The sequence below is a fragment of the Rhamphochromis longiceps genome, linkage group LG18, assembly GCF_057381845.1.
Source record: "Rhamphochromis longiceps isolate RC_006_pf linkage group LG18, R_longiceps_female_GT1.1, whole genome shotgun sequence".
Taxonomy (NCBI): Eukaryota; Metazoa; Chordata; class Actinopteri; order Cichliformes; family Cichlidae; genus Rhamphochromis; species Rhamphochromis longiceps.
Window position 1 is genome coordinate 710,584 of NC_140574.1, and position 24,783 is coordinate 735,366.

The window sequence follows — 24,783 nt, forward strand, 5'->3', positions numbered from 1 at the left end:
TTAATAAAAGTGAATGTGACGGTGCATTCAGGAGCTCCTTGTTTCTTTCAAACTCAAATAAAGGTGTGAGAATGACGTCAGCGTGTCACAGAACGCCCTTGACTATATGCAGAGCTCCCGCCCTCCAGCCGGCGCTCACAGCTCCGAAGCATCAACACCAACTTTGCGCAGGAGTGAGCACATCTCAGCTCGTCCTGGTGGTGCTTGTCATTTTGTGTGAGGGTGGTGCCTCACAGGGGTGCAGTGATGGCTGACGGCCTCGCCGAATCCCCCGGTAAGAACAGAGAGGAAACAAAGTTTCTGTAGAAGGTTCCTGATAGCGAGGACATGACTCCGCCCATCCCCCGCCTGAGAATAAACCTTCGTTGAGGATCAATAACTGATTCAAAGAGAAAATAATAAACTATTTAAAACGCAACGCGTTCTGACAATGGCGTCGCCACAGGTCACTGAGAGGGCAACAGGTCCGAGTCATTTCCTGGTCTCCGCCCCTTCCTGTCCAAAAGCAAACATGCCCAAAAACACAAAGTTGTGCTAATTTTTTGCTTAGATGTCATAATCAATAACGGATTATTGTCAGAAACAAAGAGACAGAAATAAACTTTATTAACCAAACTTCTCTTTATTGATCCACAACAAAACAAATCAATCATAAGTTAATCAATACAAATAAAACCCACTGATGATGAGGCTGAGCGTCCAATCAGAGATCAGCAGGAAGTAAACAGTGACTGACGGATTCTAAGCACGGAGATCAATGACACGATCGACTGGACCGCTCTCTGCAGGCTGCGACCAATCAGAGTGCGATGCCCCCAGAGTGCGCTAAACTCCGCCTCCAGCTGTTCAACATACATCTGTCTACTGAGCGTGCTCCATCGCTTATCCGCTGACGCAAATGCAGATGTCAATAAGTAAGGGGGCGTGTCCACCACGGCTGGCGCAAATGATGCCACACCCCATCCAGCCAATCGCCCTGGAGGGGCGGCGCAACCACCACACGGACCCTCATTGGTTACTGCAGTATGGGTGACCCTTTGACGAGCGTTTCGGATGCATCAGCCGAGCAGCAGCAGGTATCTGCAGCCCGCCTGTGCATCGCAGCGAAAGCAACGTTAAAGACTGCACGCTACATAACATCACTTCCTGTGGAAAGCTGGAGAACCATGTTTTGTCACGTGAGAATGAGTTTATTAATATCTCTGGGGGCGCAACACGTTCCTCAAACGAGCTTCCTGTGCAGCCTGCAGAGGGCGGGGTTCCTGTGTTGCTGGCGTTTTGTATTGATCGCTCCCATCAATTACAGCTGATCGATGACAGTTCGAGAAACCGTTAAGGAAGGACTTCCTGTCCGAATCAGCAGCTTGGTTTGTTTGGGAGGAAGTCACTTCCTGTTGCTTGTGTCCATCCAGTAAGAAATCAGTAATCAATAATCAGTAATCAATCGTTCCACACACGCTAACAGAATAATGTTAGCAGCTAGCCTCTGCTGCTAGCTCTACAGTTTTTCCCATGATTCCGCAGGTGCGGCGTCATTTTGCAAGCCTGAGCACAGCCATCGTACCGATAAAGCTGCAGGGACGCCGCCGCGGGGTGTGCTCCCGCCTGCTGCCGTCAGTAAATCACGAGTCCTCGGGCTGTGATAGGTGGTTTAGGCGGGCTGCAAGGGGATGCAGCCCACGCCTACACCCCCCTCGTGGCACACCATGGGTGCCATGAAGGACCAGCGGTTCGTGTCGGGGTTGTACATCTCCACGGAGCTGAGATTGGATTGTCCGTCGTACCCGCCTACGGCGTACAGACGCCCCGACGTGGACACCAGGGACACCCTGCTGCGCCGCGTGTTCATGGCCACCAGGAGGCTCCACTGTCCAGATGCTGAGCTGAACACCTCGGCGCCGCTCAGGAAGCCTGAGCCATCATACCCCCCCGCCACGTACATGTGGCTGCCGAGCGCCGCCGCCCCATGACGGCATCGCTTATTCAGCATTGGTGCCGCCGGGTGCCAGCGGTTAGTGTGGTGGTTGTAGTACTCCACCTGCAGGGGCGGAGCAAAAACAGAGATAAACAGATAAATTGTGTAAAACTACGGGTAACGTTTCCACCCCTCAGTTTTAGGGTCCACCCTAAAACTCACTGTGTTGAAGATCTGCAGACCGTCATGGCCGCCCGAGACAACGATCCGGCCATCAAAAACCGTCACGCCCGCGGCGCTGCGGCTCGCACTCATCTCTGTCACCACAGTCCACCTGGAGAGAACGGTAACATAAGCACCGCCATGTTAACGAGGACGCCGACCTGAGCTGAGATCTGAGCATGCTCAAGGTGAGCCAGGACGGCTTTCTTCTTTGAAGCGTACTTTGGATCTTCTTTGGCTGCTGGTTCAGTCAGTTTAGCTCAGCGTGAGGAAACCTGCAGAATCTGTGAACGATCCACGCTCTGTGTTTACGTCTTTGTGTGGAATTACTTTTAAACCCACTCCTACTGAGGAAGCAGCGGGTCACATGACCCACACAGCCCTCGCTGATCACGCGGCGCTGTTAGCCGTAATGCTCGGGTTACACAGAATCGAAGGATTAAAGGTGGAACGACTCCTCACCTGTCTGCTTCCGGGGAGTAGCACTCCACCGAGTTCAGAGACGACTTTCCATCGTAGCCGCCGCACACAAAGATCCGCCCATCAATCACAACCGTTCCCATGGCGCTGAGGATGACAACACAGCTCGTTACATCAGCGGGGTTTATTGATCACAGTGTCTGTTGGAGTCAAACTGCTACATGTTGTCATTGTGTTACTTAAAATCGTAAAGTCTTAGTTCAAGCAGCCGGATCAAAGACACTCCTTTGTCTCTGAGCACGTCTCCAGCCACTCTGTGCTGGGGGGGGGTTTGATTAGGCCCACGCCATCGTGTTGTAAGCTTCCTGCTTTTATGATCCTTTTGGCGAGCAGATCACACACACACACCATAGGGGGGTTTACGAGAGGAGGTGCTTGTGTTGTGTAAACTGTAACTGTCATGGGAATAAAAGGCTACGAGGAAGCTGCTCTTTGAAGGAGCTGGTTGGAGGCAGGTGAGGAGCGTTGAGCTCCAACAGCTGCTTCTGACCAAGCTAGCGAGTAAAAGACCGAAGATGTTCTGTCTTGTCTTCGTCCTTCACGAGAATAAGTTTCTAAAATAGCCTTAGTAAGCGCAGACTCAACAGTGTCGATCAGTCTGTCGATCAGCCTGTCGATCAGCCTGTCGATCAGCGAGTCGATCAGTCTGTCGATCAGCCTGTCGATCAGCGAGTCGATCAGCGCGTCGATCAGCGCATCAATCAGCGAGTCGATCAGCGCGTCGATCAGTCTGTCGATCAGCGAGTCGATCAGCGTATCGATCAGTCTGTCGATCAGCCTGTCGATCAGCGAGTCGATCAGTCTGTCGATCAGCGCGTCGATCAGCGCATCAATCAGCGCGTCGATCAGCGCGTCGATCAGTCTGTCGATCAGCGAGTCGATCAGCGAGTCGATCAGCCTGTCGATCAGCGCGTCAATCAGTCTGTCGATCAGCGAGTCGATCAGCCTGTCGATCAGCGCGTCAATCAGTCTGTCGATCAGCGAGTCGATCAGCCTGTCGATCAGCGCGTCAATCAGCGCATCAATCAGCGAGTCGATCAGTCTGTCGATCAGCCTGTCGATCAGCGAGTCGATCAGTCTGTCGATCAGCGAGTCGATCAGCGCGTCAATCAGCGAGTCGATCAGTCTGTCGATCAGCCTGTCGATCAGCGCGTCGATCAGTCTGTCGATCAGCCTGTCGATCAGCGAGTCGATCAGTCTGTCGATCAGCCTGTCGATCAGCGCGTCAATCAGTCTGTCGATCAGCGAGTCGATCAGCGAGTCGATCAGCGCGTCAATCAGTCTGTCGATCAGTCTGTCGATCAGCGCATCAATCAGCGAGTCGATCAGTCTGTCGATCAGTCTGTCGATCAGCGCATCAATCAGCGAGTCGATCAGCGCGTCGATCAGTCTGTCGATCAGCGAGTCGATCAGCCTGTCGATCAGCGCGTCAATCAGTCTGTCGATCAGCGAGTCGATCAGCGAGTCGATCAGCCTGTCGATCAGCGCGTCAATCAGCGCATCAATCAGCGAGTCGATCAGTCTGTCGATCAGCCTGTCGATCAGCGAGTCGATCAGTCTGTCGATCAGCGAGTCGATCAGCGCGTCAATCAGTCTGTCGATCAGCGAGTCGATCAGCGAGTCGATCAGCCTGTCGATCAGCCTGTCAATCAGCGAGTCGATCAGTCTGTCGATCAGCCTGTCGATCAGCGCGTCAATCAGCGCATCAATCAGCGAGTCGATCAGTCTGTCGATCAGCCTGTCAATCAGCGAGTCGATCAGTCTGTCGATCAGCCTGTCGATCAGCGCGTCAATCAGTCTGTCGATCAGCGAGTCGATCAGCGAGTCGATCAGCCTGTCGATCAGCGCGTCAATCAGCGCATCAATCAGCGAGTCGATCAGTCTGTCGATCAGCCTGTCGATCAGCGAGTCGATCAGCGAGTCGATCAGTCTGTCGATCAGCGAGTCGATCAGCGCGTCGATCAGTCTGTCGATCAGTCTGTCGATCAGCGAGTCGATCAGCGCATCAATCAGCGCGTCGATCAGCGCGTCGATCAGTCTGTCGATCAGCCTGTCGATCAGCGAGTCGATCAGCGCATCAATCAGCGCGTCGATCAGCGCGTCGATCAGTCTGTCGATCAGCGCGTCGATCAGCGCATCGATCAGCGAGTCGATCAGTCTGTCGATCAGTCTGTCGATCAGCGAGTCGATCAGCCTGTCGATCAGCGCGTCGATCAGCGCGTCGATCAGCGCGTCGATCAGTCTGTCGATCAGTCTGTCGATCAGCGAGTCGATCAGCGCATCAATCAGCGCGTCGATCAGCGCGTCGATCAGTCTGTCGATCAGCGCGTCGATCAGCGCATCGATCAGCGAGTCGATCAGTCTGTCGATCAGCGAGTCGATCAGCCTGTCGATCAGCGAGTCGATCAGCGAGTCGATCAGCCTGTCGATCAGCGCGTCGATCAGCGCATCGATCAGCGAGTCGATCAGTCTGTCGATCAGTCTGTCGATCAGCGAGTCGATCAGCCTGTCGATCAGCGAGTCGATCAGCGAGTCGATCAGTCTGTCGATCAGCGCGTCGATCAGCGCATCAATCAGCGCGTCGATCAGCGCGTCGATCAGTCTGTCGATCAGCGAGTCGATCAGCGAGTCGATCAGCCTGTCGATCAGCGCGTCAATCAGTCTGTCGATCAGCGAGTCGATCAGCCTGTCGATCAGCGCGTCAATCAGTCTGTCGATCAGCGAGTCGATCAGCCTGTCGATCAGCGCGTCAATCAGCGCATCAATCAGCGAGTCGATCAGTCTGTCGATCAGCCTGTCGATCAGCGAGTCGATCAGTCTGTCGATCAGCGAGTCGATCAGCGCGTCAATCAGCGAGTCGATCAGTCTGTCGATCAGCCTGTCGATCAGCGCGTCAATCAGTCTGTCGATCAGCGAGTCGATCAGCGAGTCGATCAGCCTGTCGATCAGCGCGTCAATCAGTCTGTCGATCAGTCTGTCGATCAGCGCATCAATCAGCGAGTCGATCAGTCTGTCGATCAGTCTGTCGATCAGCGCATCAATCAGCGAGTCGATCAGCGCGTCGATCAGTCTGTCGATCAGCGAGTCGATCAGCCTGTCGATCAGCGCGTCAATCAGTCTGTCGATCAGCGAGTCGATCAGCGAGTCGATCAGCCTGTCGATCAGCGCGTCAATCAGCGCATCAATCAGCGAGTCGATCAGTCTGTCGATCAGCCTGTCGATCAGCGAGTCGATCAGTCTGTCGATCAGCGAGTCGATCAGCGCGTCAATCAGTCTGTCGATCAGCGAGTCGATCAGCGAGTCGATCAGCCTGTCGATCAGCCTGTCAATCAGCGAGTCGATCAGTCTGTCGATCAGCCTGTCGATCAGCGCGTCAATCAGCGCATCAATCAGCGAGTCGATCAGTCTGTCGATCAGCCTGTCAATCAGCGAGTCGATCAGTCTGTCGATCAGCCTGTCGATCAGCGCGTCAATCAGTCTGTCGATCAGCGAGTCGATCAGCGAGTCGATCAGCCTGTCGATCAGCGCGTCAATCAGCGCATCAATCAGCGAGTCGATCAGTCTGTCGATCAGCCTGTCGATCAGCGAGTCGATCAGCGAGTCGATCAGTCTGTCGATCAGCGAGTCGATCAGCGCGTCGATCAGTCTGTCGATCAGCGCGTCGATCAGTCTGTCGATCAGCGAGTCGATCAGCGCGTCGATCAGTCTGTCGATCAGTCTGTCGATCAGCGAGTCGATCAGCGCATCAATCAGCGCGTCGATCAGCGCGTCGATCAGTCTGTCGATCAGCCTGTCGATCAGCGAGTCGATCAGCGCATCAATCAGCGCGTCGATCAGTCTGTCGATCAGCGCGTCGATCAGCGCATCGATCAGCGAGTCGATCAGTCTGTCGATCAGTCTGTCGATCAGCGAGTCGATCAGCCTGTCGATCAGCGCGTCGATCAGCGCGTCGATCAGCGCGTCGATCAGTCTGTCGATCAGTCTGTCGATCAGCGAGTCGATCAGCGCATCAATCAGCGCGTCGATCAGCGCGTCGATCAGTCTGTCGATCAGCGCGTCGATCAGCGCATCGATCAGCGAGTCGATCAGTCTGTCGATCAGCGAGTCGATCAGCCTGTCGATCAGCGAGTCGATCAGCGAGTCGATCAGCCTGTCGATCAGCGCGTCGATCAGCGCGTCGATCAGCGCATCGATCAGCGAGTCGATCAGTCTGTCGATCAGTCTGTCGATCAGCGAGTCGATCAGCCTGTCGATCAGCGAGTCGATCAGCGAGTCGATCAGCCTGTCGATCAGCGCGTCGATCAGCGCGTCGATCAGCGAGTCGATCAGTCTGTCGATCAGCCTGTCGATCAGCCTGTCGATCAGCGAGTCGATCAGTCTGTCGATCAGCGAGTCGATCAGTCTGTCGATCAGCGAGTCGATCAGTCTGTCGATCAGTCTGTCGATCAGCGAGTCGATCAGCGAGTCGATCAGCCTGTCGATCAGCGCGTCGATCAGCGCATCGATCAGCGAGTCGATCAGTCTGTCGATCAGCCTGTCGATCAGCGAGTCGATCAGCGCGTCGATCAGTCTGTCGATCAGCCTGTCGATCAGTCTGTCGATCAGCGAGTCGATCAGCCTGTCGATCAGCCTGTCGATCAGCGAGTCGATCAACGAGTCAATCAGCGAGTCGATCAGCGAGTCGATCAGTCTGTCGATCAGCGAGTCGATCAGCGTATCGATCAGCGAGTCGATCAGCGAGTCGATCAGCGAGTCGATCAGTCTGTCGATCAGCGTATCGATCAGCGAGTCGATCAGCGAGTCGATCAGCGAGTCGATCAACGAGTCAATCAGTGTGTCGATCAGCGAGTCGATCAGTGTATCGATCAGCGAGTCGATCAGCGAGTCGATCAGTCTGTCGATCAGCGCGTCGATCAGCGCGTCGATCAGTCTGTCGATCAACGAGTCGATCAGCGTGTCGATCAACGAGTCGATCAGCGTGTCGATCAGTCTGTCGATCAGCGAGTCGATCAGTCTGTCGATCAGCGCGTCGATCAGCGCGTCGATCAGCGCGTCGATCAGTCTGTCGATCAACGAGTCGATCAGCGTGTCGATCAGTCTGTCGATCAGCGTGTCGATCAACGAGTCGATCAGCGAGTCGATCAGCGAGTCGATCAGCGTATCGATCAGTCTGTCGATCAGCGTGTCGATCAACGAGTCGATCAGCGTGTCGATCAGCGCGTCGATCAGCGTGTCGATCAGCGTATCGATCAGTCTGTCGATTAGCGAGTCGATCAGCATGTCGATCAGCGTATCGATCAGTCTGTCGATTAGCGAGTCGATCAGTCTGTCGATCAGCGTGTCGATCAACGAGTCGATCAGCGTGTCGATCAGCGCGTCGATCAGCGTATCGATCAGTCTGTCGATCAGCGTGTCGATCAGGGCGTCGATTAGCGAGTCGATCAGTCTGTCGATCAGCGAGTCGATCAGGGCGTCGATTAGCGAGTCGATCAGCATGTCGATCAGCGCGTCGATCAGTCTGTCGATCAGCGTGTCGATCAACGAGTCGATCAGCGTGTCGATCAGCGCGTCGATCAGCGTATCGATCAGTCTGTCGATCAGCGTGTCGATCAGTCTGTCGATCAGCGTATCGATCAGTCTGTCGATCAGCGTGTCGATCAGCGCGTCGATCAGCGTATCGATCAGTCTGTCGATCAGCGTGTCGATCAGTCTGTCGATCAGCGTGTCGATCAGTCTGTCGATCAGCGCGTCGATCAGTCTGTCGATCAGCGTGTCGATCAGCGTATCGATCAGTCTGTCGATCAGCGTGTCGATCAGCGTGTCGATCAGCGTGTCGATCAGTCTGTCGATTAGCGTGTCGATCAGCGTGTCAATCAGCGTATCGATCAGTCTGTCGATCAGTTTGTCGATCAGCGTGTCGATCAGCGAGTCGATCAGCGTATCGATCAGCGTGTCAATCAGCGTATCGATCAGTCTGTCGATCAGTTTGTCGATCAGCGTGTCGATCAGCGTATCGATCAGTGTATTGATCAGCAAGTCGATCAGCGAGTCGATCAGTGTATCGATCAGTGAGTCGATCAGCGAGTCGATCAGCGTGTCGATCAGTGTATCGATCAGCGAGTCGATCAGCGTATTGATCAGCGAGTCGATCAGCGTATCGATCAGTGTATCGATCAGCGAGTCGATCAGCGTATTGATCAGCGAGTCGATCAGCGTGTCGATCAGTGTATCGATCAGCGAGTCGATCAGCGTATCGATCAGTGTATTGATCAGCGAGTCGATCAGTGTACTAACCTGCGCTGGCTGTTCATGCTCGACACGCGCGTCCAGTTGTCTGTCTCGGGGTTGTAAACTTCCACCGTGCTGAGCCGCGATTGGCCGTCGTATCCCCCAATGGCATACAGCAGCCCATTAACAACGGCCACACCCACCCTGCTGCGAGCTGTCCTCATTGGCTGGCAGCGCTCCCAGAAGTTTCCAATTGGATCGAACACCTCGACGACATTTAAGGAGTCGCCTGCGGGAGAAGAAGAGTCTGTCAGCTGCACGGAGCGTGCAGACACGCTGCCTCAGGTGAGCGGCGTACCTGAGCTGTTGAGGCCTCCCACCGCATAGATGAGCCCTGTGATGGACGTGCAGCACCTCTGCCTGGTTTTAAAGGTGGGCAGGTGAGGGCGGCGCTCCGGCATCAGGTGGAAATCCTTGGCTTCATCCACTAAATCCCTGACAAGAAATACAGCTGGACATTAACCCCGCCCAGAAACGATCACACAGGTAAGATGTGAAGCCGAGGCCTCGCTGCATCTCACCTGCACTTGTGGCAGCAGCGTATGAGCTCATCCTGCTGGACGCGGTCCGACAGGAACTCGGGTCGACACAGAGGAAGTCGCACCTTTGACAGCAGCTCGGGCAGCAGCGTCTCCCTGCGGTCCTGGTCGTGATGGACCCACGCCAGCACCGCCTCAAACACCTGCACAGGTACCACACGAGGAGCACAGTGAGAGCATGAAGACAACGTGTTTAATACAAGAGCTCATTTTTCACGCCGTGACTCAAGAGGTGAGCCTTGGTATGTGGCACACCTGTGACAGGTAAGCCGCTAAAGCTCGCCAACGGCTCGGTCGAGTCCATCACACTCGAGTTGCTGAAACATGGCCGAGGTTTACCTTTACGAAGGACACCTGACAGGTGTGACCCAATCACCTGCTCGCCCCTACAGTTTCACTCTGCGAGGGCGGGGCTTAGCAGCCTGCTTTTATTTTTGGTTTCTGTTCTTTAATTTGGTTTCCTCTCTCCTGACAGCTCTCTTCCTGTCACTCGGGTCAAAGGTCACCGTCTCCCCCGATGTGCTCTACCTGCACAGCTGTGCTGTGACCTTGTGTGAGTGACTATGATGAAGTCACAGCTGTTCTCTGATGCTTCACGCCACCGCCCTCAGGTGAGGCGACTCACCTGCTCTTCGGCCTTCACGTTGAGTTCGTCGCAGCCGACGAGCTCCAGCAACTCCTCCGTCCTGAGGCCCAGGAACTCCTCGGACAGTGACACCTCCACAAAGTGCTGGTGCAGGAAGCTGTTCGCCGAGTCGTACAGCGTCGTGCACATCATTGTCTCGGCGAACTGACGCACGCCGAGGCAGTTCTTCGGGTGTAACCTGCAAGCAAACATGCCATTAGCTCGCCTAAACGTAAGCTCTAGGGAGCGTGCGATCTGAGCGTGTGCAGCAGGGTGGGACTGACCTCTCCTGCAGGAAAGAGCAGCAGGCGTCTTTGACATTCTGAAGCTGCAGGAAGCTCGAGCCAATCAGGAGAGACTGCACGTTCTGCTGGTCGATGGCGACATGCCCGCTGTACGCGAAGTTTATCAGAGCCTCCAGAGCGCTGCAACACACCCACAGTGGTTACTATAGTTACTATGGTCACACAGTTACTGACATTTTGTTAAATCAATTAAAATATTGCAGGAATGCAGCGAACACGACGGACCGCCATCCTGAGACGCTGACAGAACAAACGTACGTTACATCAGCTCAGCGGAAAAAACACGCAGCACAGCGTTGAGCCTGCGTCACACACTGACCTCAGATCAGTGTGTGACGCCTGTGCTTCATGTTCTGTTTTTATTTATGCAGTCGCCTCAAGGCGCTTTATATTGTAAGGTCGACCCTACAATAACACATACAGATAAAAACCCAACAATCACATGACCCCCAGTGAGCAGGCAGGAACCAGGCTCAGGGAGGGGCGGGGCCATCTGCTGTGACAGGCTGGGGTGAGAGAAGGAAGACAGGATAAAGACATGCTGTGGAAGAGAGACAGAGGTTAATAACAGATATGAGTCAATGCAGAGAGGTCTGTTAACACATAGTGAGTGAGAAAGGTGACTGGAAAGGAAAAACTCAATGCATCATGGGAATCCCCGGCAGCCTACGTCTATTGCAGCATAACTAAGGGAGGATTCAGGGTCACCTGGTCCATCCCTAACTATATGCTTTAGCAAAAAGGAAAGTTTGAAGCCTAATCTTGAAAGTAGAGATAGTGTCTGTCTCCTGAATCCAAACTGGAAGCTGGTTCCACAGAAGAGGGGCCTGAAAACTGAAGGCTCTGCCTCCCATTCTACTTTTAAATACTCTAGGAACAACAAGTAGGCCTGCAGAGCGAGAGCGAAGTGCTCTAATAGGGTGATATGGTACTACAAGGTCATTAAGATAAGATGGGGCCTGATTATTTAAGACCTTGTATGTGAGGAGCAGGATTTTGAATTCTGGATTTAACAGGAAGCCAAAACAGGAGAAATCTGCTCTCTCTTTCTAGTCCCTGTCAGGACTCTTGCTGCAGCATTTTGGATCAGCTGAAGGCTTTCAGGGAGTTTTTAGGACTTCCTGATAATAATGAATTACAGTCGTCCAGCCTGGAAGTAATAAATGCATGAACTAGTTTTTCAGCGTCACTCTGAGACAGGATATTTCTAACTTTAGAGATGTTGCACAAATGGAAGAACGCAGTCTTACATATTTGTTTAATATGTGCGTTGAAGGACATGTCCTGGTCAAAAATGACTCCAAGGTTCCTCACAGTGTTACTGGAGGCCAAGGTAATGCCATCCAGAGTAAGAATCTGCTTAGAGACCATATTTCTAAGGTTTTCAGGGCCGAGTACAATAACCTCAGTTTGATCTGAATTAAGAAGCAGAAAGTTAGCGGCCATCCAGGTCTTTATGTCTTTAAGACATTCCTGCAGTTTAACTCATTGGTGTGTGTTATCTGGCTTCATGGACAGATAGAGCTGGGTGTCATCTGCATAGCAGTGTAAATGTATGCTCTGTCAGGGCTCCAGAGTGCAACTTAATTTCTCAATGGTGCGACTAAAAAAATGCCGTTCAGTACAAAAAAGTCTCTGCAACTCTAAAAGTCACCGTGTGGTCAACAACAGACACACATTACGGGGCGGGACCTCTTTGATTGACTGTGGTCCAGACCTGTAGTCCTTCGTGTGTACGTTTGAAAGTGCAGGCGGATTGAAAGAGGTGAGTAGCTTGAATGAAGCGATATCGATTCATTAAATCCTGAATCGAATTTCGTATTTAAACACCAGAATCTGAAGTCAGAGCTCACAAAACTATTTCAAGCAAACAGCTTGTAAATGAGAGCTGGCGTTGTGCCAAAAACCGATTTCCAGTGTTTCCGTGTGTTTTTTATGTGTAACATCTCCATGTATGTTGCTAAATAGACTTCGGTGAGCAGGTATCACACAGGGGTTATATATAAAATTTTAAAATTACCTGCTTCTCAAGTATCTTTATAACGGTGTTCTTGTAATTACATTATAGTCAACCGGGTCCCTTTTGTCCACTTGAAAGATTTTTACAGAACTATTGTTGCATTTGTTGCAGTTTCTGTCGTCCTCTTGACCAGATCACTCTTAAAAAAGACGTTTTTAAAGTCAACCGTTTTTTTAAACTGCATAAATAAACTGTTTGTTTTTTAATTTAACTGCGTTCCAACAAGAAAGTCTCGTTTCTGCTGTTTAATAACGAAGAAATGTAACATTTTTAAATTCCAAATTACAATCTCTGAGCTGTGTCTGTGATCAAACCTCTGTAACTTTGCTTCCCTTCAGCAGCACCAGTTCATGTTCACATGGTGATTCATGGTTTTCTTCAGTTTTTGTTCTGCTGCAGAAGATTTTAAGGTCATCTGCTATAAAAAGCCAGGCCAGGAACATCTGCTTCATGTTTTATCCTCAGTTACTTTGACACAAAGCTGTGATGCTCACACCTCTGATGAAGTCTCACAGCTTTGTTTGTATACATGGATATAACTGATAAATGATCAGAATGATAATATTTGTCTGAGGCTAAATTGAATCAAATCGAATGGATTATAGGAATCAGTGATGATGCCCAGGGCAGCCTAGGCCCGACAGAAGTGGATGTAGCTGTGAGTAATGAGAAAAGATGAAAAGAACAACTGGTAACTTTTTCATGAAAGCTTGATCCGTCTGAAATTCATAGCCAGCTCTGACACGGAGCCATCAATCTCTGAATGCTGAAAAAGCAGCAGTGTGTCCAGAAAACAAGTGTCCTCTCTGCCCACGGCCCAGCAAACAGGTCGTCAGAGGAGCCGAGGTGATGATTACGTTTAACATTGTCTACAATATTATCAAAGAGTGCCAACGCACTTTAAGCATAAGCACAAGATTGTTAGTTAATCATTTACAAATCAATATTGTCTGTATGGACAGCAATTTTTTTTTAAAAGTGCAAAACTGCGGTGTTCATCGATTTGGGTGAAAAATTTGGGTGCACCAGTGCAACCCTGACAAAAAGTTAGTCTAGAGCCCTGGATGTCTTCTAATGATACTGCCTAAGGGAAGCATGTATAATGTAAACAGAATTGGTCCTAGCACTGAACCCTGTGGAACTCCATAATTAACCTCAGTGTGTGAAGAGGACTCTCCATTTACATGCACAAACTGGAGTCTATTAGATAGATATGATACAAACCACTGCAGTGCAGTACCTGTAATACCTACAGCATGTTCTAATCGCTCTAATAGGATATTATGGTCGACAGTATCGAACGCTGCACTGAGGTCTAGCAGGACAAGCACAGAGATGAGTCCACTGTCAGAGGCCATAAGAAGATCATTTGTAACCTTCACTAAAGCTGTTTCTGTGCTGAGCTCTGAAACCTGACTGAAACTCTTCAAATAAACCTCTGCAGATGATCTGTTAGCTGTTTGACAACTACTCTTTCAAGGATCTTTGATATGAAAGGAAGGTTGGAGATTGGCCTATAATTAGCTAAGACTGCTGGGTCTAGAGATGCTTTTTGAGTAAAGGTTTAACTACAGCCAGCTTGAAGGCCTGTGGTACATAGCTGATTATTAGAGATAGGTTGATCATATTTAAGATCGAAGCATTAATTAATGGCAGGACTTCTTTGAGCAGTTTTGTAGGAATGGGGTCTAAAAGACACGTTGATGGTTTGGAGGAAGTAATTATTGAAGTTAACTCAGAAAGATCAATTAGAGAAAAAGAGTCTAACTTAACATCAATGGTACTAAGAGTAGCTGTAGATAATATTACATCTGTGGGATGATTACTGGTAATTTTTTCTCTAATGATTAAAATGTTATTTGTGAAGAATAGGGATGGGTATCGAAAACCGGTTCTTGTTGAGAACCGGTTCCCACTGTTTCAATTCCTTGGAATCGTTTGCCACTTTTAAAAACGATTCCCTTATCGATTCCAGTCGCCCCGAATGACGTCATCACGTTGAGTAGCGTCTTTTACCCAGTAGGAAACACGGCGCCTGAGCGGCACAAACGCTCAAAAGTTTGGTTACACTTTATGAGAAAGGATGACAACAGGGCAACATGCAATACTTGCAAAGTAGAGATTTCATCAAAGGGAGGAAACACTACGAATATGCAAAAGCATTTGCTCAAAAAACACGCGATTGCTTTCAACGAATGTCGTGTTTTTGATCCGCTCCGGACTAGCGAAGCTCAACCCAGCAGCAGCGGTAGCGTTTCCACGTCCTCTCCCGTTAATACTGCAGGTAACTAATCAATTAGCATTGCATATTAGGTTAGCGCGATTTACCTTATTACAAAACCTGCTATTACTGTGCATTTAGTGACCATGATGAGAGACACAGAGTCTGGCTCAGATGCTGGCAGTTCTCGCTGCAGTCTACCGGCAGCGTCTCCTTTCAGGCAGGATAGACGAATGTCACCGAGCAGTGACTCAGTTTGTGGTCAAAGGCTTGCACCCATTTGCCACAGCAGATGCCCCCGATTTCACTTTGGTAAGTGAATGTGTTTAATTGTACGCAGGGACATTACTGGATATTCTTGTGTAATTGCTACAGAATAATTTATGTTATACTTTGTTTTTGCTACAGGAGAATATTTATTTTATTATTTTACATTTACAATTTTTTTTCCTGGGGTCCCTGTGACGCCCCATTGAAGAGCCGTAGGCTGTGGATCTCTTAAGATCTCACTGTTGGGTTTGTAAGGCCATGTTACTCCTACATTTCTATCTTGTTCAAAGAGAAGATATAAAACAAAGTTCTAAGCTAATCGACTTTAGTGTTCTCCTTTTTTTAAAAAAAAGAATCGATAAGAGAATCGATAAGAGAATCGATAAGGAATCGAATCGTTAAAATCTTATCAATACCCATCCCTAGTGAAGAAGTTCATGAAGTCATTACTAGTTAACGTTAAAGGGATGGTTGGCTCAACAGAGCTCTGACTGTTTGTCAGCCTGGCTACAGAGCTGAAGAGAAACCTGGGGTTGTTCTTATTTACTTCAATCAGTGATGAATAGTAAGATGTTCTGGCTTTGTGGAGGGCTTTCTTATAAAGCAGCAAACTATTTCTCCAGGCTAAATGATGATCCTCTAAATTTGTGACACGCCATTTCCTCTCCAGCTTACGAGTCATCTGCTTTAGGCTACGTGTAGAGCTGGGCGATATGGCCTAAAATCCATATCACGGTACAATTTGAAGCATGTGCGGTAACGATATATATATCGCGATATATTCTTTTCTTCTGTATAACATATTTGACACACTATAAAGGCACACTTAAAATAATTAAATTTTCTTAAAAATCGAGAGTGTGCCTTATGTATGAATTCTGGTTGTGTTTACTGACCTTGAACCGATTTTATATGATACATGGAGCTCAAAAATCTGTCAAAAATGTTTTAGTACGACTTTGGTTGCTGCGGCGCCGCTTGATGGATTGTCGGAGCATTACGGCTGCTGTAGTCAGGAGCCTTGCGGAGTAATCTGGGTCCTAAACTCCGTCCGTTTCAGGTCCCAAAGTCACATGATCACTGTGGCATTACTGAGAGTTAAACTGTCTACAGTCTTTCATCTTTAATAAGATGATCTGCGTTGCTGATTTACCAGGTGTAACAATTAAGTTTAACATCCAGGCATCCATGAAAACAGAATTTATTAAATTTAATAGAATTAGAAGTTAGCTCGCTAGCTTCCATCTAAACATGATAGGATTAACGGAGATGTTCGGGCGGCACGGAGCACCGCCAGGGACAGGGTGGAGCAACAGTTTGACAACCCTCGGAGTATGTGGCAGGGACTAAACACGATCACAGACTTTAGAGGGAAAACCAGCACACCGCAGACCACGGCCTCTCTGTGTGAGGATCTAAACGTATTCTACGCTAGATTCGACGCAGCCAACACCATGAGACCGGACAGTGTGCGCACCGCGGATGACGTCAGTGCGCACACTGTGTCTGAGGAGGATGTGCGGAGGTGCTTCAGGAAGGTGAACGCACGCAAAGCTACTGGTCCGGACGGGATTCCCGGCCGCGTCCTCAGGTCATGCGCGGCTCAGCTGGCTGGAGTGTTCACGCACATCTTCAACCTTTCCCTCTCTCTGTCTGTAGTCCCAGCCTGCTTCAAAATGGCCACCATCGTCCCTGTACCCAAATCCTCCACCATCTCCTCATTGAACGACTGGCGACCTGTAGTCCTGACCCCCATCGTAAGCAAATGCTTCGAGAAGCTGGTCAGAGACTTCATCTGCTCTGCACTACCCGACTCACTGGACCCTCTACAGTTTGCATACCGCCACAACAGGTCCACTGATGATGCCATAGCCCTGACACTACACACTGCCCTGTCACACCTGGAGAAGAGAGACACGTATGTGAGGATGCTGTTTGTAGATTACAGCTCAGCATTCAATACCATCGTTCCCTCGAAGCTGGACAGGAAACTGCAGGATCTAGGACTGAGCAGCTCCCTCTGCAGCTGGATCCTTAGCTTCCTGTCTGACAGACGCCAGGTGGTCAGACTGGGCAGCATCACCTCATCCCCCATCACACTGAACACTGGTGCTCCACAGGGGTGTGTACTGAGCCCTCTCCTGTACTCACTCTACACCTACGACTGCACGGCCACTAGCAACTCCAACATCATTGTGAAGTTTGCGGACGACACTACAGTGGTGGGTCTTATCACCAACGGTGATGAGACGGCTTACAGGGAGGAGGTCAGCGCCCTGACCCACTGGTGTCAAGACAACCATCTCACCCTCAACGTCGCAAAGACAAAGGAGTTGATAGTGGACTTCCGGAGGTGCAGAGAAGTACACACCCCCATCACCATCAACGGCGCTGCTGTGGAGAGAGTGAGCAGCTTCCGGTTCCTTGGCGTACATCTGTCTGAGGATCTTACGTGGTCAGTACACACAAACAAAACAGTGAAGAAGGCGCAGCAGCGCCTCTTCTTTCTCAGGAGACTGAAAAGATTCGGCATGAGCCCCCGCATCCTCAGGACCTTCTATCACTGTGCCATTGAGAGCATCCTCACTGGATGCATCACCACCTGGTACGGCAACAGCACCGCCTACAACTGCAAAGCTCTCCAGCGAGTAGTGCGGTGCTCTGAACGGATAATTGGAGGTGAGCTTCCCTCCCTCCAAGACATCTACAGGAAGCGCTGCCTGAGGAAAGCGGGGAGGATCATCAAGGACTCCAGTCACCCCAGCCATAAACTGTTCAGACTGCTTCCATCAGGAAGGAGGTTCTGCAGCATCCGGTCCCGAACCAGCAGACTGAGAGACAGCTTCTTCCACCAGGCCATCAGACTGCTGAACACGTCATAGACACCTCAGCTTCACTACTGGAACTTCAACATTATGCACTCCATACTGTACAGTAACGCCACTGTTTTGCACATGTCTCACTCTGTATATTTTATATATTTTATTTATTGTTTACTCTATTTAATTTGTAAAATATGTGTACACACACACACACACACACACACGTAGAAAAATATTTAGTATACACATCCAGAAATGCATATACTATTATATATTGTACATATATTTATTAGTTTCAGATGTAGCCATTCTTGTATTTTGCTTGTTTACGTTATTATTTTGCACAACTCTGCTGCTTGTGAAGCTCGCACACAAGAATTTCACTCACATGTGCTGTACCAATGTACCTGCACATGTGATGTGACAATAAAAGTGATTTGATTTAATATAGCATGTTCTGACTGAGAGATTTCTGAAGTATTCAAACGTACAGCTCTGCTGTCACGTCCAACATAAATGAGGACAGAAAACTAAACAGCAGTGACGTTTGTAGGGTTACTGAAGTTGGGCTAGCTGGTATATAATGATGTGCTACGTGATCGCTAGCGACACAGCTATGTTAGCATAACATTAGCACAGTGAAGCTGGAGGATGAACGCCAACTTTTTTCTACTCGATAAAAGTTAACGTGAGGGTTCCCGATGGTTAGAGACAAATGCAGTCGCATGGCAGGATGCTGTAAACGGACCAAACTTCAGCCAGGGGCCCGTTCTTCGTACCTCGCTAAGTAGGTTAGCCGGATTAGATTGTTGACGATTTCGCGTGATCCTGGATCAGTCGGTTCCCCGAAGCTCATCCGGGACTTGCTGTCATAGCAACAGAGCCGTAAGCGTAAACCTGCTCGGGAGCAGGCTTACTTTATGTAAACAGGATTAGATCGCGGCCACGCAGGTATGTCCGCTTCATTTATACGAAAGCAACAGCGATAAATAAATAACATCAATGTAACTGAAGATAATGCAGCACTTGATCCTTTTATTGATGTCACACAGATACATACAGGTCATTTCCTAAAAAAGGGAAATGTACTATTAACATTCTATTACATGTATGTGATTATTACAGATGTAATTCATATTTCAGAGTAGTAATTGTAAATTACTTCGTGTAATCAAGATGAGAGACCACGGCTATAAAAGTGAAGGTGGATTTGGGAAGTCTGTCGCAGCCATGTCCTGTCCGTATACGCGAGCCACCCATTGCGGAAGGTGCGAGATTGATAAGGAGAGTCCTCAGAATTCAGCGTATATTGCGGGACAGACAGGATCCTTTAGCTCAGCGCGACAGTGTGCTCATAGAGAGATATCGATTTTCCCGTGAGGGTATTATTTACTTAACCAACTTGTTGACGAGGGGGTGCAGGACCACCACCTGTCTTTTTTTGCTCTGCCCTTTTCTTGGTTGCTGTTACAAACAAACAGATTATTTCAGGGTCTCTTTCCAAGAGACTAAAAGCAATATAAGTGATAAATATTACCATTCTGTAGAATATTCTTATATTTCACTTTTACTTGTTCCCATGTTCTAGTGGGTCCTGTTGTGGCTCTAATGTGAAAGAGGATATAATATAACAATATAATATAATGTAATATAATATTGGATAATATAGTGTAATATAATAAATCTACCCTACCGCCTACTGGTGTTGGCCAGAGGGGCCGATGGCGCAATATGGCAGCCTCGCTTCTGTCAGTCTGCCCCAGGGCAGCTGTGGCTACACCTGTAGCTGCCTCCACCAGTGTGTGAATGTGAGAGTGAATGAATAGTGGCATTGTACAGCGCTTTGGGTGCCTTGAAAAGCGCTATATAAATCCACTCCATTATTATTGTTATTATTAAATTACTTACGAGTTTAATTTGTCAGCAACTTTCTGCCAGCCCTCTCTCCTTGCTTTTGCAGCCTTTGCAGTGTTCCCTTGCGTTCTGATTAAACTCTGAAACTCCTGAAATCCCTCACTCAGGAGTTCTTGCTCTGCTGCCGAAAAATACCGAGCCGAGCGCGCTCCTTCGACATTTTCGCCGACCAATCAGAGGGTTGCCGATCAATGTTTCTACTATCGATGCGTAGCCCCTTTTATGACACCCAGTGATGTCACATTACTGCGTCCAGCTGTACTAATCGTCAACAGCAGGTGTGTTCGGGGAACCGGATTAGCGAGCTCACGGTTAGCGCGATGATTTGATCTTGGATGTGTCATTTGATCTTGGATGTAGTAAGCGACGTACGAAGAACGGGCCCCAGGAGAACAACTGAGATAATCCATCCACAATACGAGGTTAGTCATTCATATACTGCTGCATGGGAATAAAGCAGTTGTTAGGGAATTCAGCATTAATGAATCAATGGTAGGGAAGTGGAGGAAGCGCAGTTTTTGGCTTTCCCCATATTCCAAAAGTGCTTCGTCTCTTTGCCATTACTGTTGCCAGGCATAATTTACAGATGATGTTGTTTGCAGTCGCTGCAATGCTTTCGACCAAAACAGGCGCAGCTCGATGACACCATCAGCATGCGCTATCATGGTAGTGCGGTATAGTAAAAATCTCTACCATTGGCCAAATTTATATCGTTTCCACCGTATACCATTTATACCGCCCACCCCTCTACGTGTTTGAGAATTATACCACGGAGTAGAGCAGGGCGACATGACCAAAAATATTTATCACGATATACATTTGAAAATTTGCGATAACGATATAACTGACGATATAATTGACACGAGACAAAATGCTTTACAACTCCACAACTTTATTAGTGCAAAAACCCATCAATGTATTTTCACTTCAACAAGCAGCTGTTTTATCTGCATTAAAGTTATATAAAATGTAACAGTGCAAACTCCTCGCTGACAGTTTAACTAAAAGGCATTTCCAGTGGAAACTGGCCGACACATCCTCAGCATAACCATGTATAACATCCACAAAACTTAAAAAGAGGTTAAACACACACAATATGGTAACATTATGTTGAAGCACAGTACGTATCACTCCGCGAGGCTCCGCCTACGATAGCCGTAATGCTCCCACAATCCATCAAGCGCTGCGGCTTCGTAGCTTAGCAAAGTCGTACTGAAACATCTGACAGATTTTTGAGCGCCGTGCACATAAAATCGTTTCGAGGTCAGTAAACACAACCAGAGTTCATACATAAGGCACACGGGATTATAAGGGGCTCTGTCGACTTTCAGAAAAATCAAAGGATGATTTTAAGTGCGCCGTATTTTCCAAACAACACGGTAATAACGGCGGCCCGCTAGCATGCGCTACCAAAAATAGTGCTTTGTTGTGTATCTGACGGACGAAAGCCAAACCAGTTCCACACCAGTGAAGCTGCAGCGTTTTTACAAACCAGTTCTGGTTCATCGTTTCATTCAATGATCGGCTTTCGCTCTTCTCGTTCTGCGTCGCCTCCATGTGCGTATGAAAACAAAGGCACTGCGCATTTTACCCATATTCTATCGCCATGTTTCATTTTCCTATCGTTGCCCAACATTACACCGGTGTTACTGTGAACGGTATGATATGGCCCAGCCCTACCACGGAGTCAGGTACTTCTGATTAGAGGCCTTAGTTTTCACAGGAGCTACAGTATCCAGAGTTGTACGTAGTGAGGAGGTGAAATTATTAACAAGATGATCGACCTCTGTTGGAGCAGCGTTCAGGTAGCTGCTCTGTGTTGGTACAGGGCACTGAAGATGATAACAGTGGGTGGATTATATTCTTAAACTGAGTTACAGTCTGACAGTTATAATTCTGCTCTCAGACATCTGTACAGGTGTGAGCGTACCTGGGGTCCATGCCCTGCATCAGGATCTCATCCTGTTTACACTCCACCATGTCGTTGGTGAACATGGCGTGGAAGTACGGGATGGAGGCCGCCAACACGATCCGGTGAGCGCTGAACTTGTGATCCCCGACCTGAGGACAGACACACTGATTAACACACTCACCTGTTACTCACCTGTCGCTATGACGATAATAGAAAACTGAAAACAGCTACATCTGAGGGATGTGCCCTTAAACACTCACAGAACCACTCCTCGCTAGTCAGCCAATAAGACTTTGGCTTCACAGCAAGCCCCACCCCCCACTTATCAGGTAAAACAACAAGGTGATTGCGTTCCTTCACCCTCTGAAACACACGCGTTTCAACAGGAAGTAGATTTCAGGGTTCAGCATAACTCTGTCAGCTGACGCCATCGATGATGTTTCCACTAGCTTCAGCGTAACGCGCAGCCAATCAGATTCCTTCATCCAACCAGCCAAGTCTGCCTGCATCATTGAATCAGTCTGACTTCCTTTTAAACTTCTGCAGGTCACCTGAGAGTGGACAGGTGAGAACGTGCTGCTTTACTTGCAGGACACCATTTGTCCTGGGAGACTCAGCACCTTGCCTACTGAGCCGTTAAGAGGATCAATGCTGAGCTGCAGGCACAGGACGCAGCGCAGGTGAAAACGTTTCTCGGTTGCACCTGAACACCTCAGAAGCACACCTGGATCATGTGATGCTGACAATGAGCACCCCGCTCCATTACCTGCTACCATAGAACCAGGCCCTGATGGGGAGGGGTGGAGCCACTGAGAGCTTCTTCCTGCTGTAGGGGTTAGGGTTAAGGTCCCGCCCCTCCCTCACCTGGCGGACATGTTTGGAACAAAGAGAAATCACGTATCTGCTCACCTGCTTACGCCACAACGCTGCTAAAAGGCTCCGCCCCTTCTGTGCTGCCTGAGCTCAACTGCGTACGTCACACAACTTCTACCTTCCTCCAGGTGGATTACACACCTGACCTCCAGCCCTGGTGTTAAGAACTGACCGCTCTGACCGGAAGCCGCTTCGCCGCCTTGCCCCTGGGGCTCCCAGGCAGTTCATAGCTCAGCCCATGACGTCACTATCTGATAATCCGCGTTAGCTTGTTAGCATGCCTTAGCTCACTCTGTTAGCTTGGAGGCTAATGTCAGCCTCGCACGCCGCCTCGCTCACCTTGAGCGTGACGTCACAGAGTTTCCCCTGACGTCGGATCTCCTCCATGACGACATAACCTCGTGCCGGCAGGTCGTGCACTGAGAAGTGGACCAAATCCTCGAGCTCTTCGCACAGGACGTCGCCCATCGTCAGCGGGAGCGCGCGGACTGGACCCTGCGAGCCGCCGTACCCAGCGTCAAAGCTGCTTTCGCAATAAGAGGGATCACTTCCGCTGAGATGAGACTTCAAAATAAACGCTTCTAAAGCCTTTCATTTGTGGTTATTGATGAGTGATTACTCATTTATTTGGCCTTAATGTTTGTTTTTGTCAGGATTTAATGAATGTATCAGGTGTTGGCCCTGAGGAGCATCAGCTCAGCTCACGTGACTACAGTGACATCAGAGATGATGTCATGAATGACTTTATGATTGGTGACATGCAGCTGTGAATGGGAGCACAACATCGTAATTATTTAGTGAAAGCTGATTGGCTGAGAGATAAACAGCCTGAACACATCAGAGAGTAAACTAACAAACCGATCTTGAGCCTGCAGTTCCTCCAGCATTCAGCAGAGGGAGCACTGAGTCAGTCCTCATAGACTCCTGTGTTAAAATTCAAATGTTTTGGCCTTTGTAGATAATTTCCCCTTCATAACAACTGCACAATGACTGGATTCAGCAGAAGGGAGGACACATTTTTAACTCACCTCTTTGCATTGATAGGTGCATGGCCTGACAGGTGGATGGTGACAAAACTCACTATAGCTGCTACGTGTCTGCTAGACTTCACCTCAGCTAACTGGAAACTCTGAGCTAGACCTCTGAACTGTGTTTAATGAGATTATCTGACCAATAAGATTGCTGCTGTGACCATCTAAGGATTCTGATTGGATGTTACTGATAAGGTGTATGTGTATGCTAAGCTAGCTAGCAGACAACTGGCTGACAACTCCACCCAGTCCTCCAAATATGGTCACCACAGGAAACAAACATGGCAGCAGGTAATGTTACAGTCTTTTATACAGTCTGGCCTCAGTGATGTCACCCGATTATGGGTGCTTCCAAGGTCGCCAATTTGGCTGAAAAAACTTGAAGGTGGCGAGGAGGGGCGGGCCTGATTGTGAACCCACATGCTCACTGGCTAACGCCCTGTGACTGCCACCTGTCGAGGGTTTGGAGTGAGTGGGTTCCTGGCCATTACCCAATGAGTATGCAGCTTCACCACTTTGAAATACAGGCTGTGTCCCAATTCAGGGTCTGCAGCCTTAAAGTACGCAGCCTCAACGATCCTCAAGGGCCGCGTACTTAAAGACCGCCAAGGCCGGAACTGCAAGGCTTGTGAGATGGGACGGTCTAGCCTCCGTTGCGCTGCCCAGGTTGCCTAGCAACCATGATACTAACAGCTGGAAACGTGTCATACAGCTGTGTTTGACAGAAATGAAGGAGAAAATCTTTTGTTCATTTGTTTGTTTCTACATGAGCTTTGATCATTCTCTGTAAGATTAAGCTCAGCTATTGAACGGCGTATATTTTAAAATAAAGGCTTTAAAACCAAGTTAGTACAAACGTCACTGATGTCACATGACTTTGCCGACATGTGGCCAACAGTAATGTTTAATGTTCTTCGTTATTAAACATTTGCACATAAATAAGCGACATAATATTCAGTACTTACTTAAAGTTTACTCTTCGGCCGCCCCTCATCCGCCGTTTTTTTTTCGGCAAAATTATCCACACCCACCGCCGCGCTATGCATTCTGGGATATGTTGGGCCACGAAGTCTACACCGCCACATCCTTAAAATTCAGGGAAATGAAGGACGCACTTCAGGGCTGCATTTCGAGCAGCCTTTGAATTGGGACAGCCTTCGTCGCGTCGCTGTGACGTAATCGGCCTTAAAATGCGCCTTTAAGGCTGCAGACCCTGAATTGGGATACAGCCACAGTGTTACGTAAAACTGAGCCCACAACCTCAGCAGGATGTTTTTACATAGGTCAAAGGTCAGAAAGCTGCCTTACCAAAGCTACTGCCCCCTGGTGGCCTTCAGACAGAATGC

At 49.1% G+C, this 24,783-nt stretch overlaps 1 protein-coding gene across 3 annotated transcripts; it reads right to left on the bottom strand.

The window, feature by feature from the left end:
* Positions 1–597: 597 nt before the first annotated feature.
* klhl18 (kelch-like family member 18) lies at positions 598–24,539 on the bottom strand. 3 transcript variants are annotated; one of them, XM_085388868.1, is made up of 10 exons: positions 24,403–24,539; positions 21,552–21,682; positions 10,354–10,494; positions 10,070–10,268; positions 9,427–9,587; positions 9,204–9,340; positions 8,912–9,134; positions 2,600–2,704; positions 2,138–2,249; positions 598–2,038 (listed from the first exon to the last, which is right to left on the bottom strand). In XM_085388868.1, the coding sequence occupies exons 2-10, from the start codon at positions 21,614–21,616 to the stop codon at positions 1,652–1,654; spliced, it is 1,530 nt and encodes a 509-aa protein (XP_085244994.1). In that variant the 5' UTR covers positions 21,617–21,682; positions 24,403–24,539; the 3' UTR covers positions 598–1,651. The 3 variants fall into 3 exon arrangements, with proteins under 3 accessions (XP_085244994.1, XP_085244992.1, XP_085244995.1); XM_085388866.1 differs by lacking the exon at positions 24,403–24,539 and adding an exon at positions 22,746–23,017; XM_085388869.1 differs by lacking the exon at positions 24,403–24,539 and adding an exon at positions 22,443–22,723.
* Between the last annotated feature and the right edge of the window lie 244 nt (positions 24,540–24,783).

Bases quoted from the DNA above. Each gene is read 5' to 3' on its own strand.
- klhl18 (XM_085388866.1), bottom strand. From the start codon at position 22,874: ATGGGCGACGTCCTGTGCGAAGAGCTCGAGGATTTGGTCCACTTCTCA. The intron at 9,588-10,069 runs GTGAGTCGCCTC...GTACCTGTGCAG, and splicing joins ACGTGAAGGCCGAAGAGCAG to GTGTTTGAGGCGGTGCTGGC. The intron at 2,039-2,137 runs GTGAGTTTTAGG...CCGCCCCTGCAG, and splicing joins GTCTGCAGATCTTCAACACA to GTGGAGTACTACAACCACCA.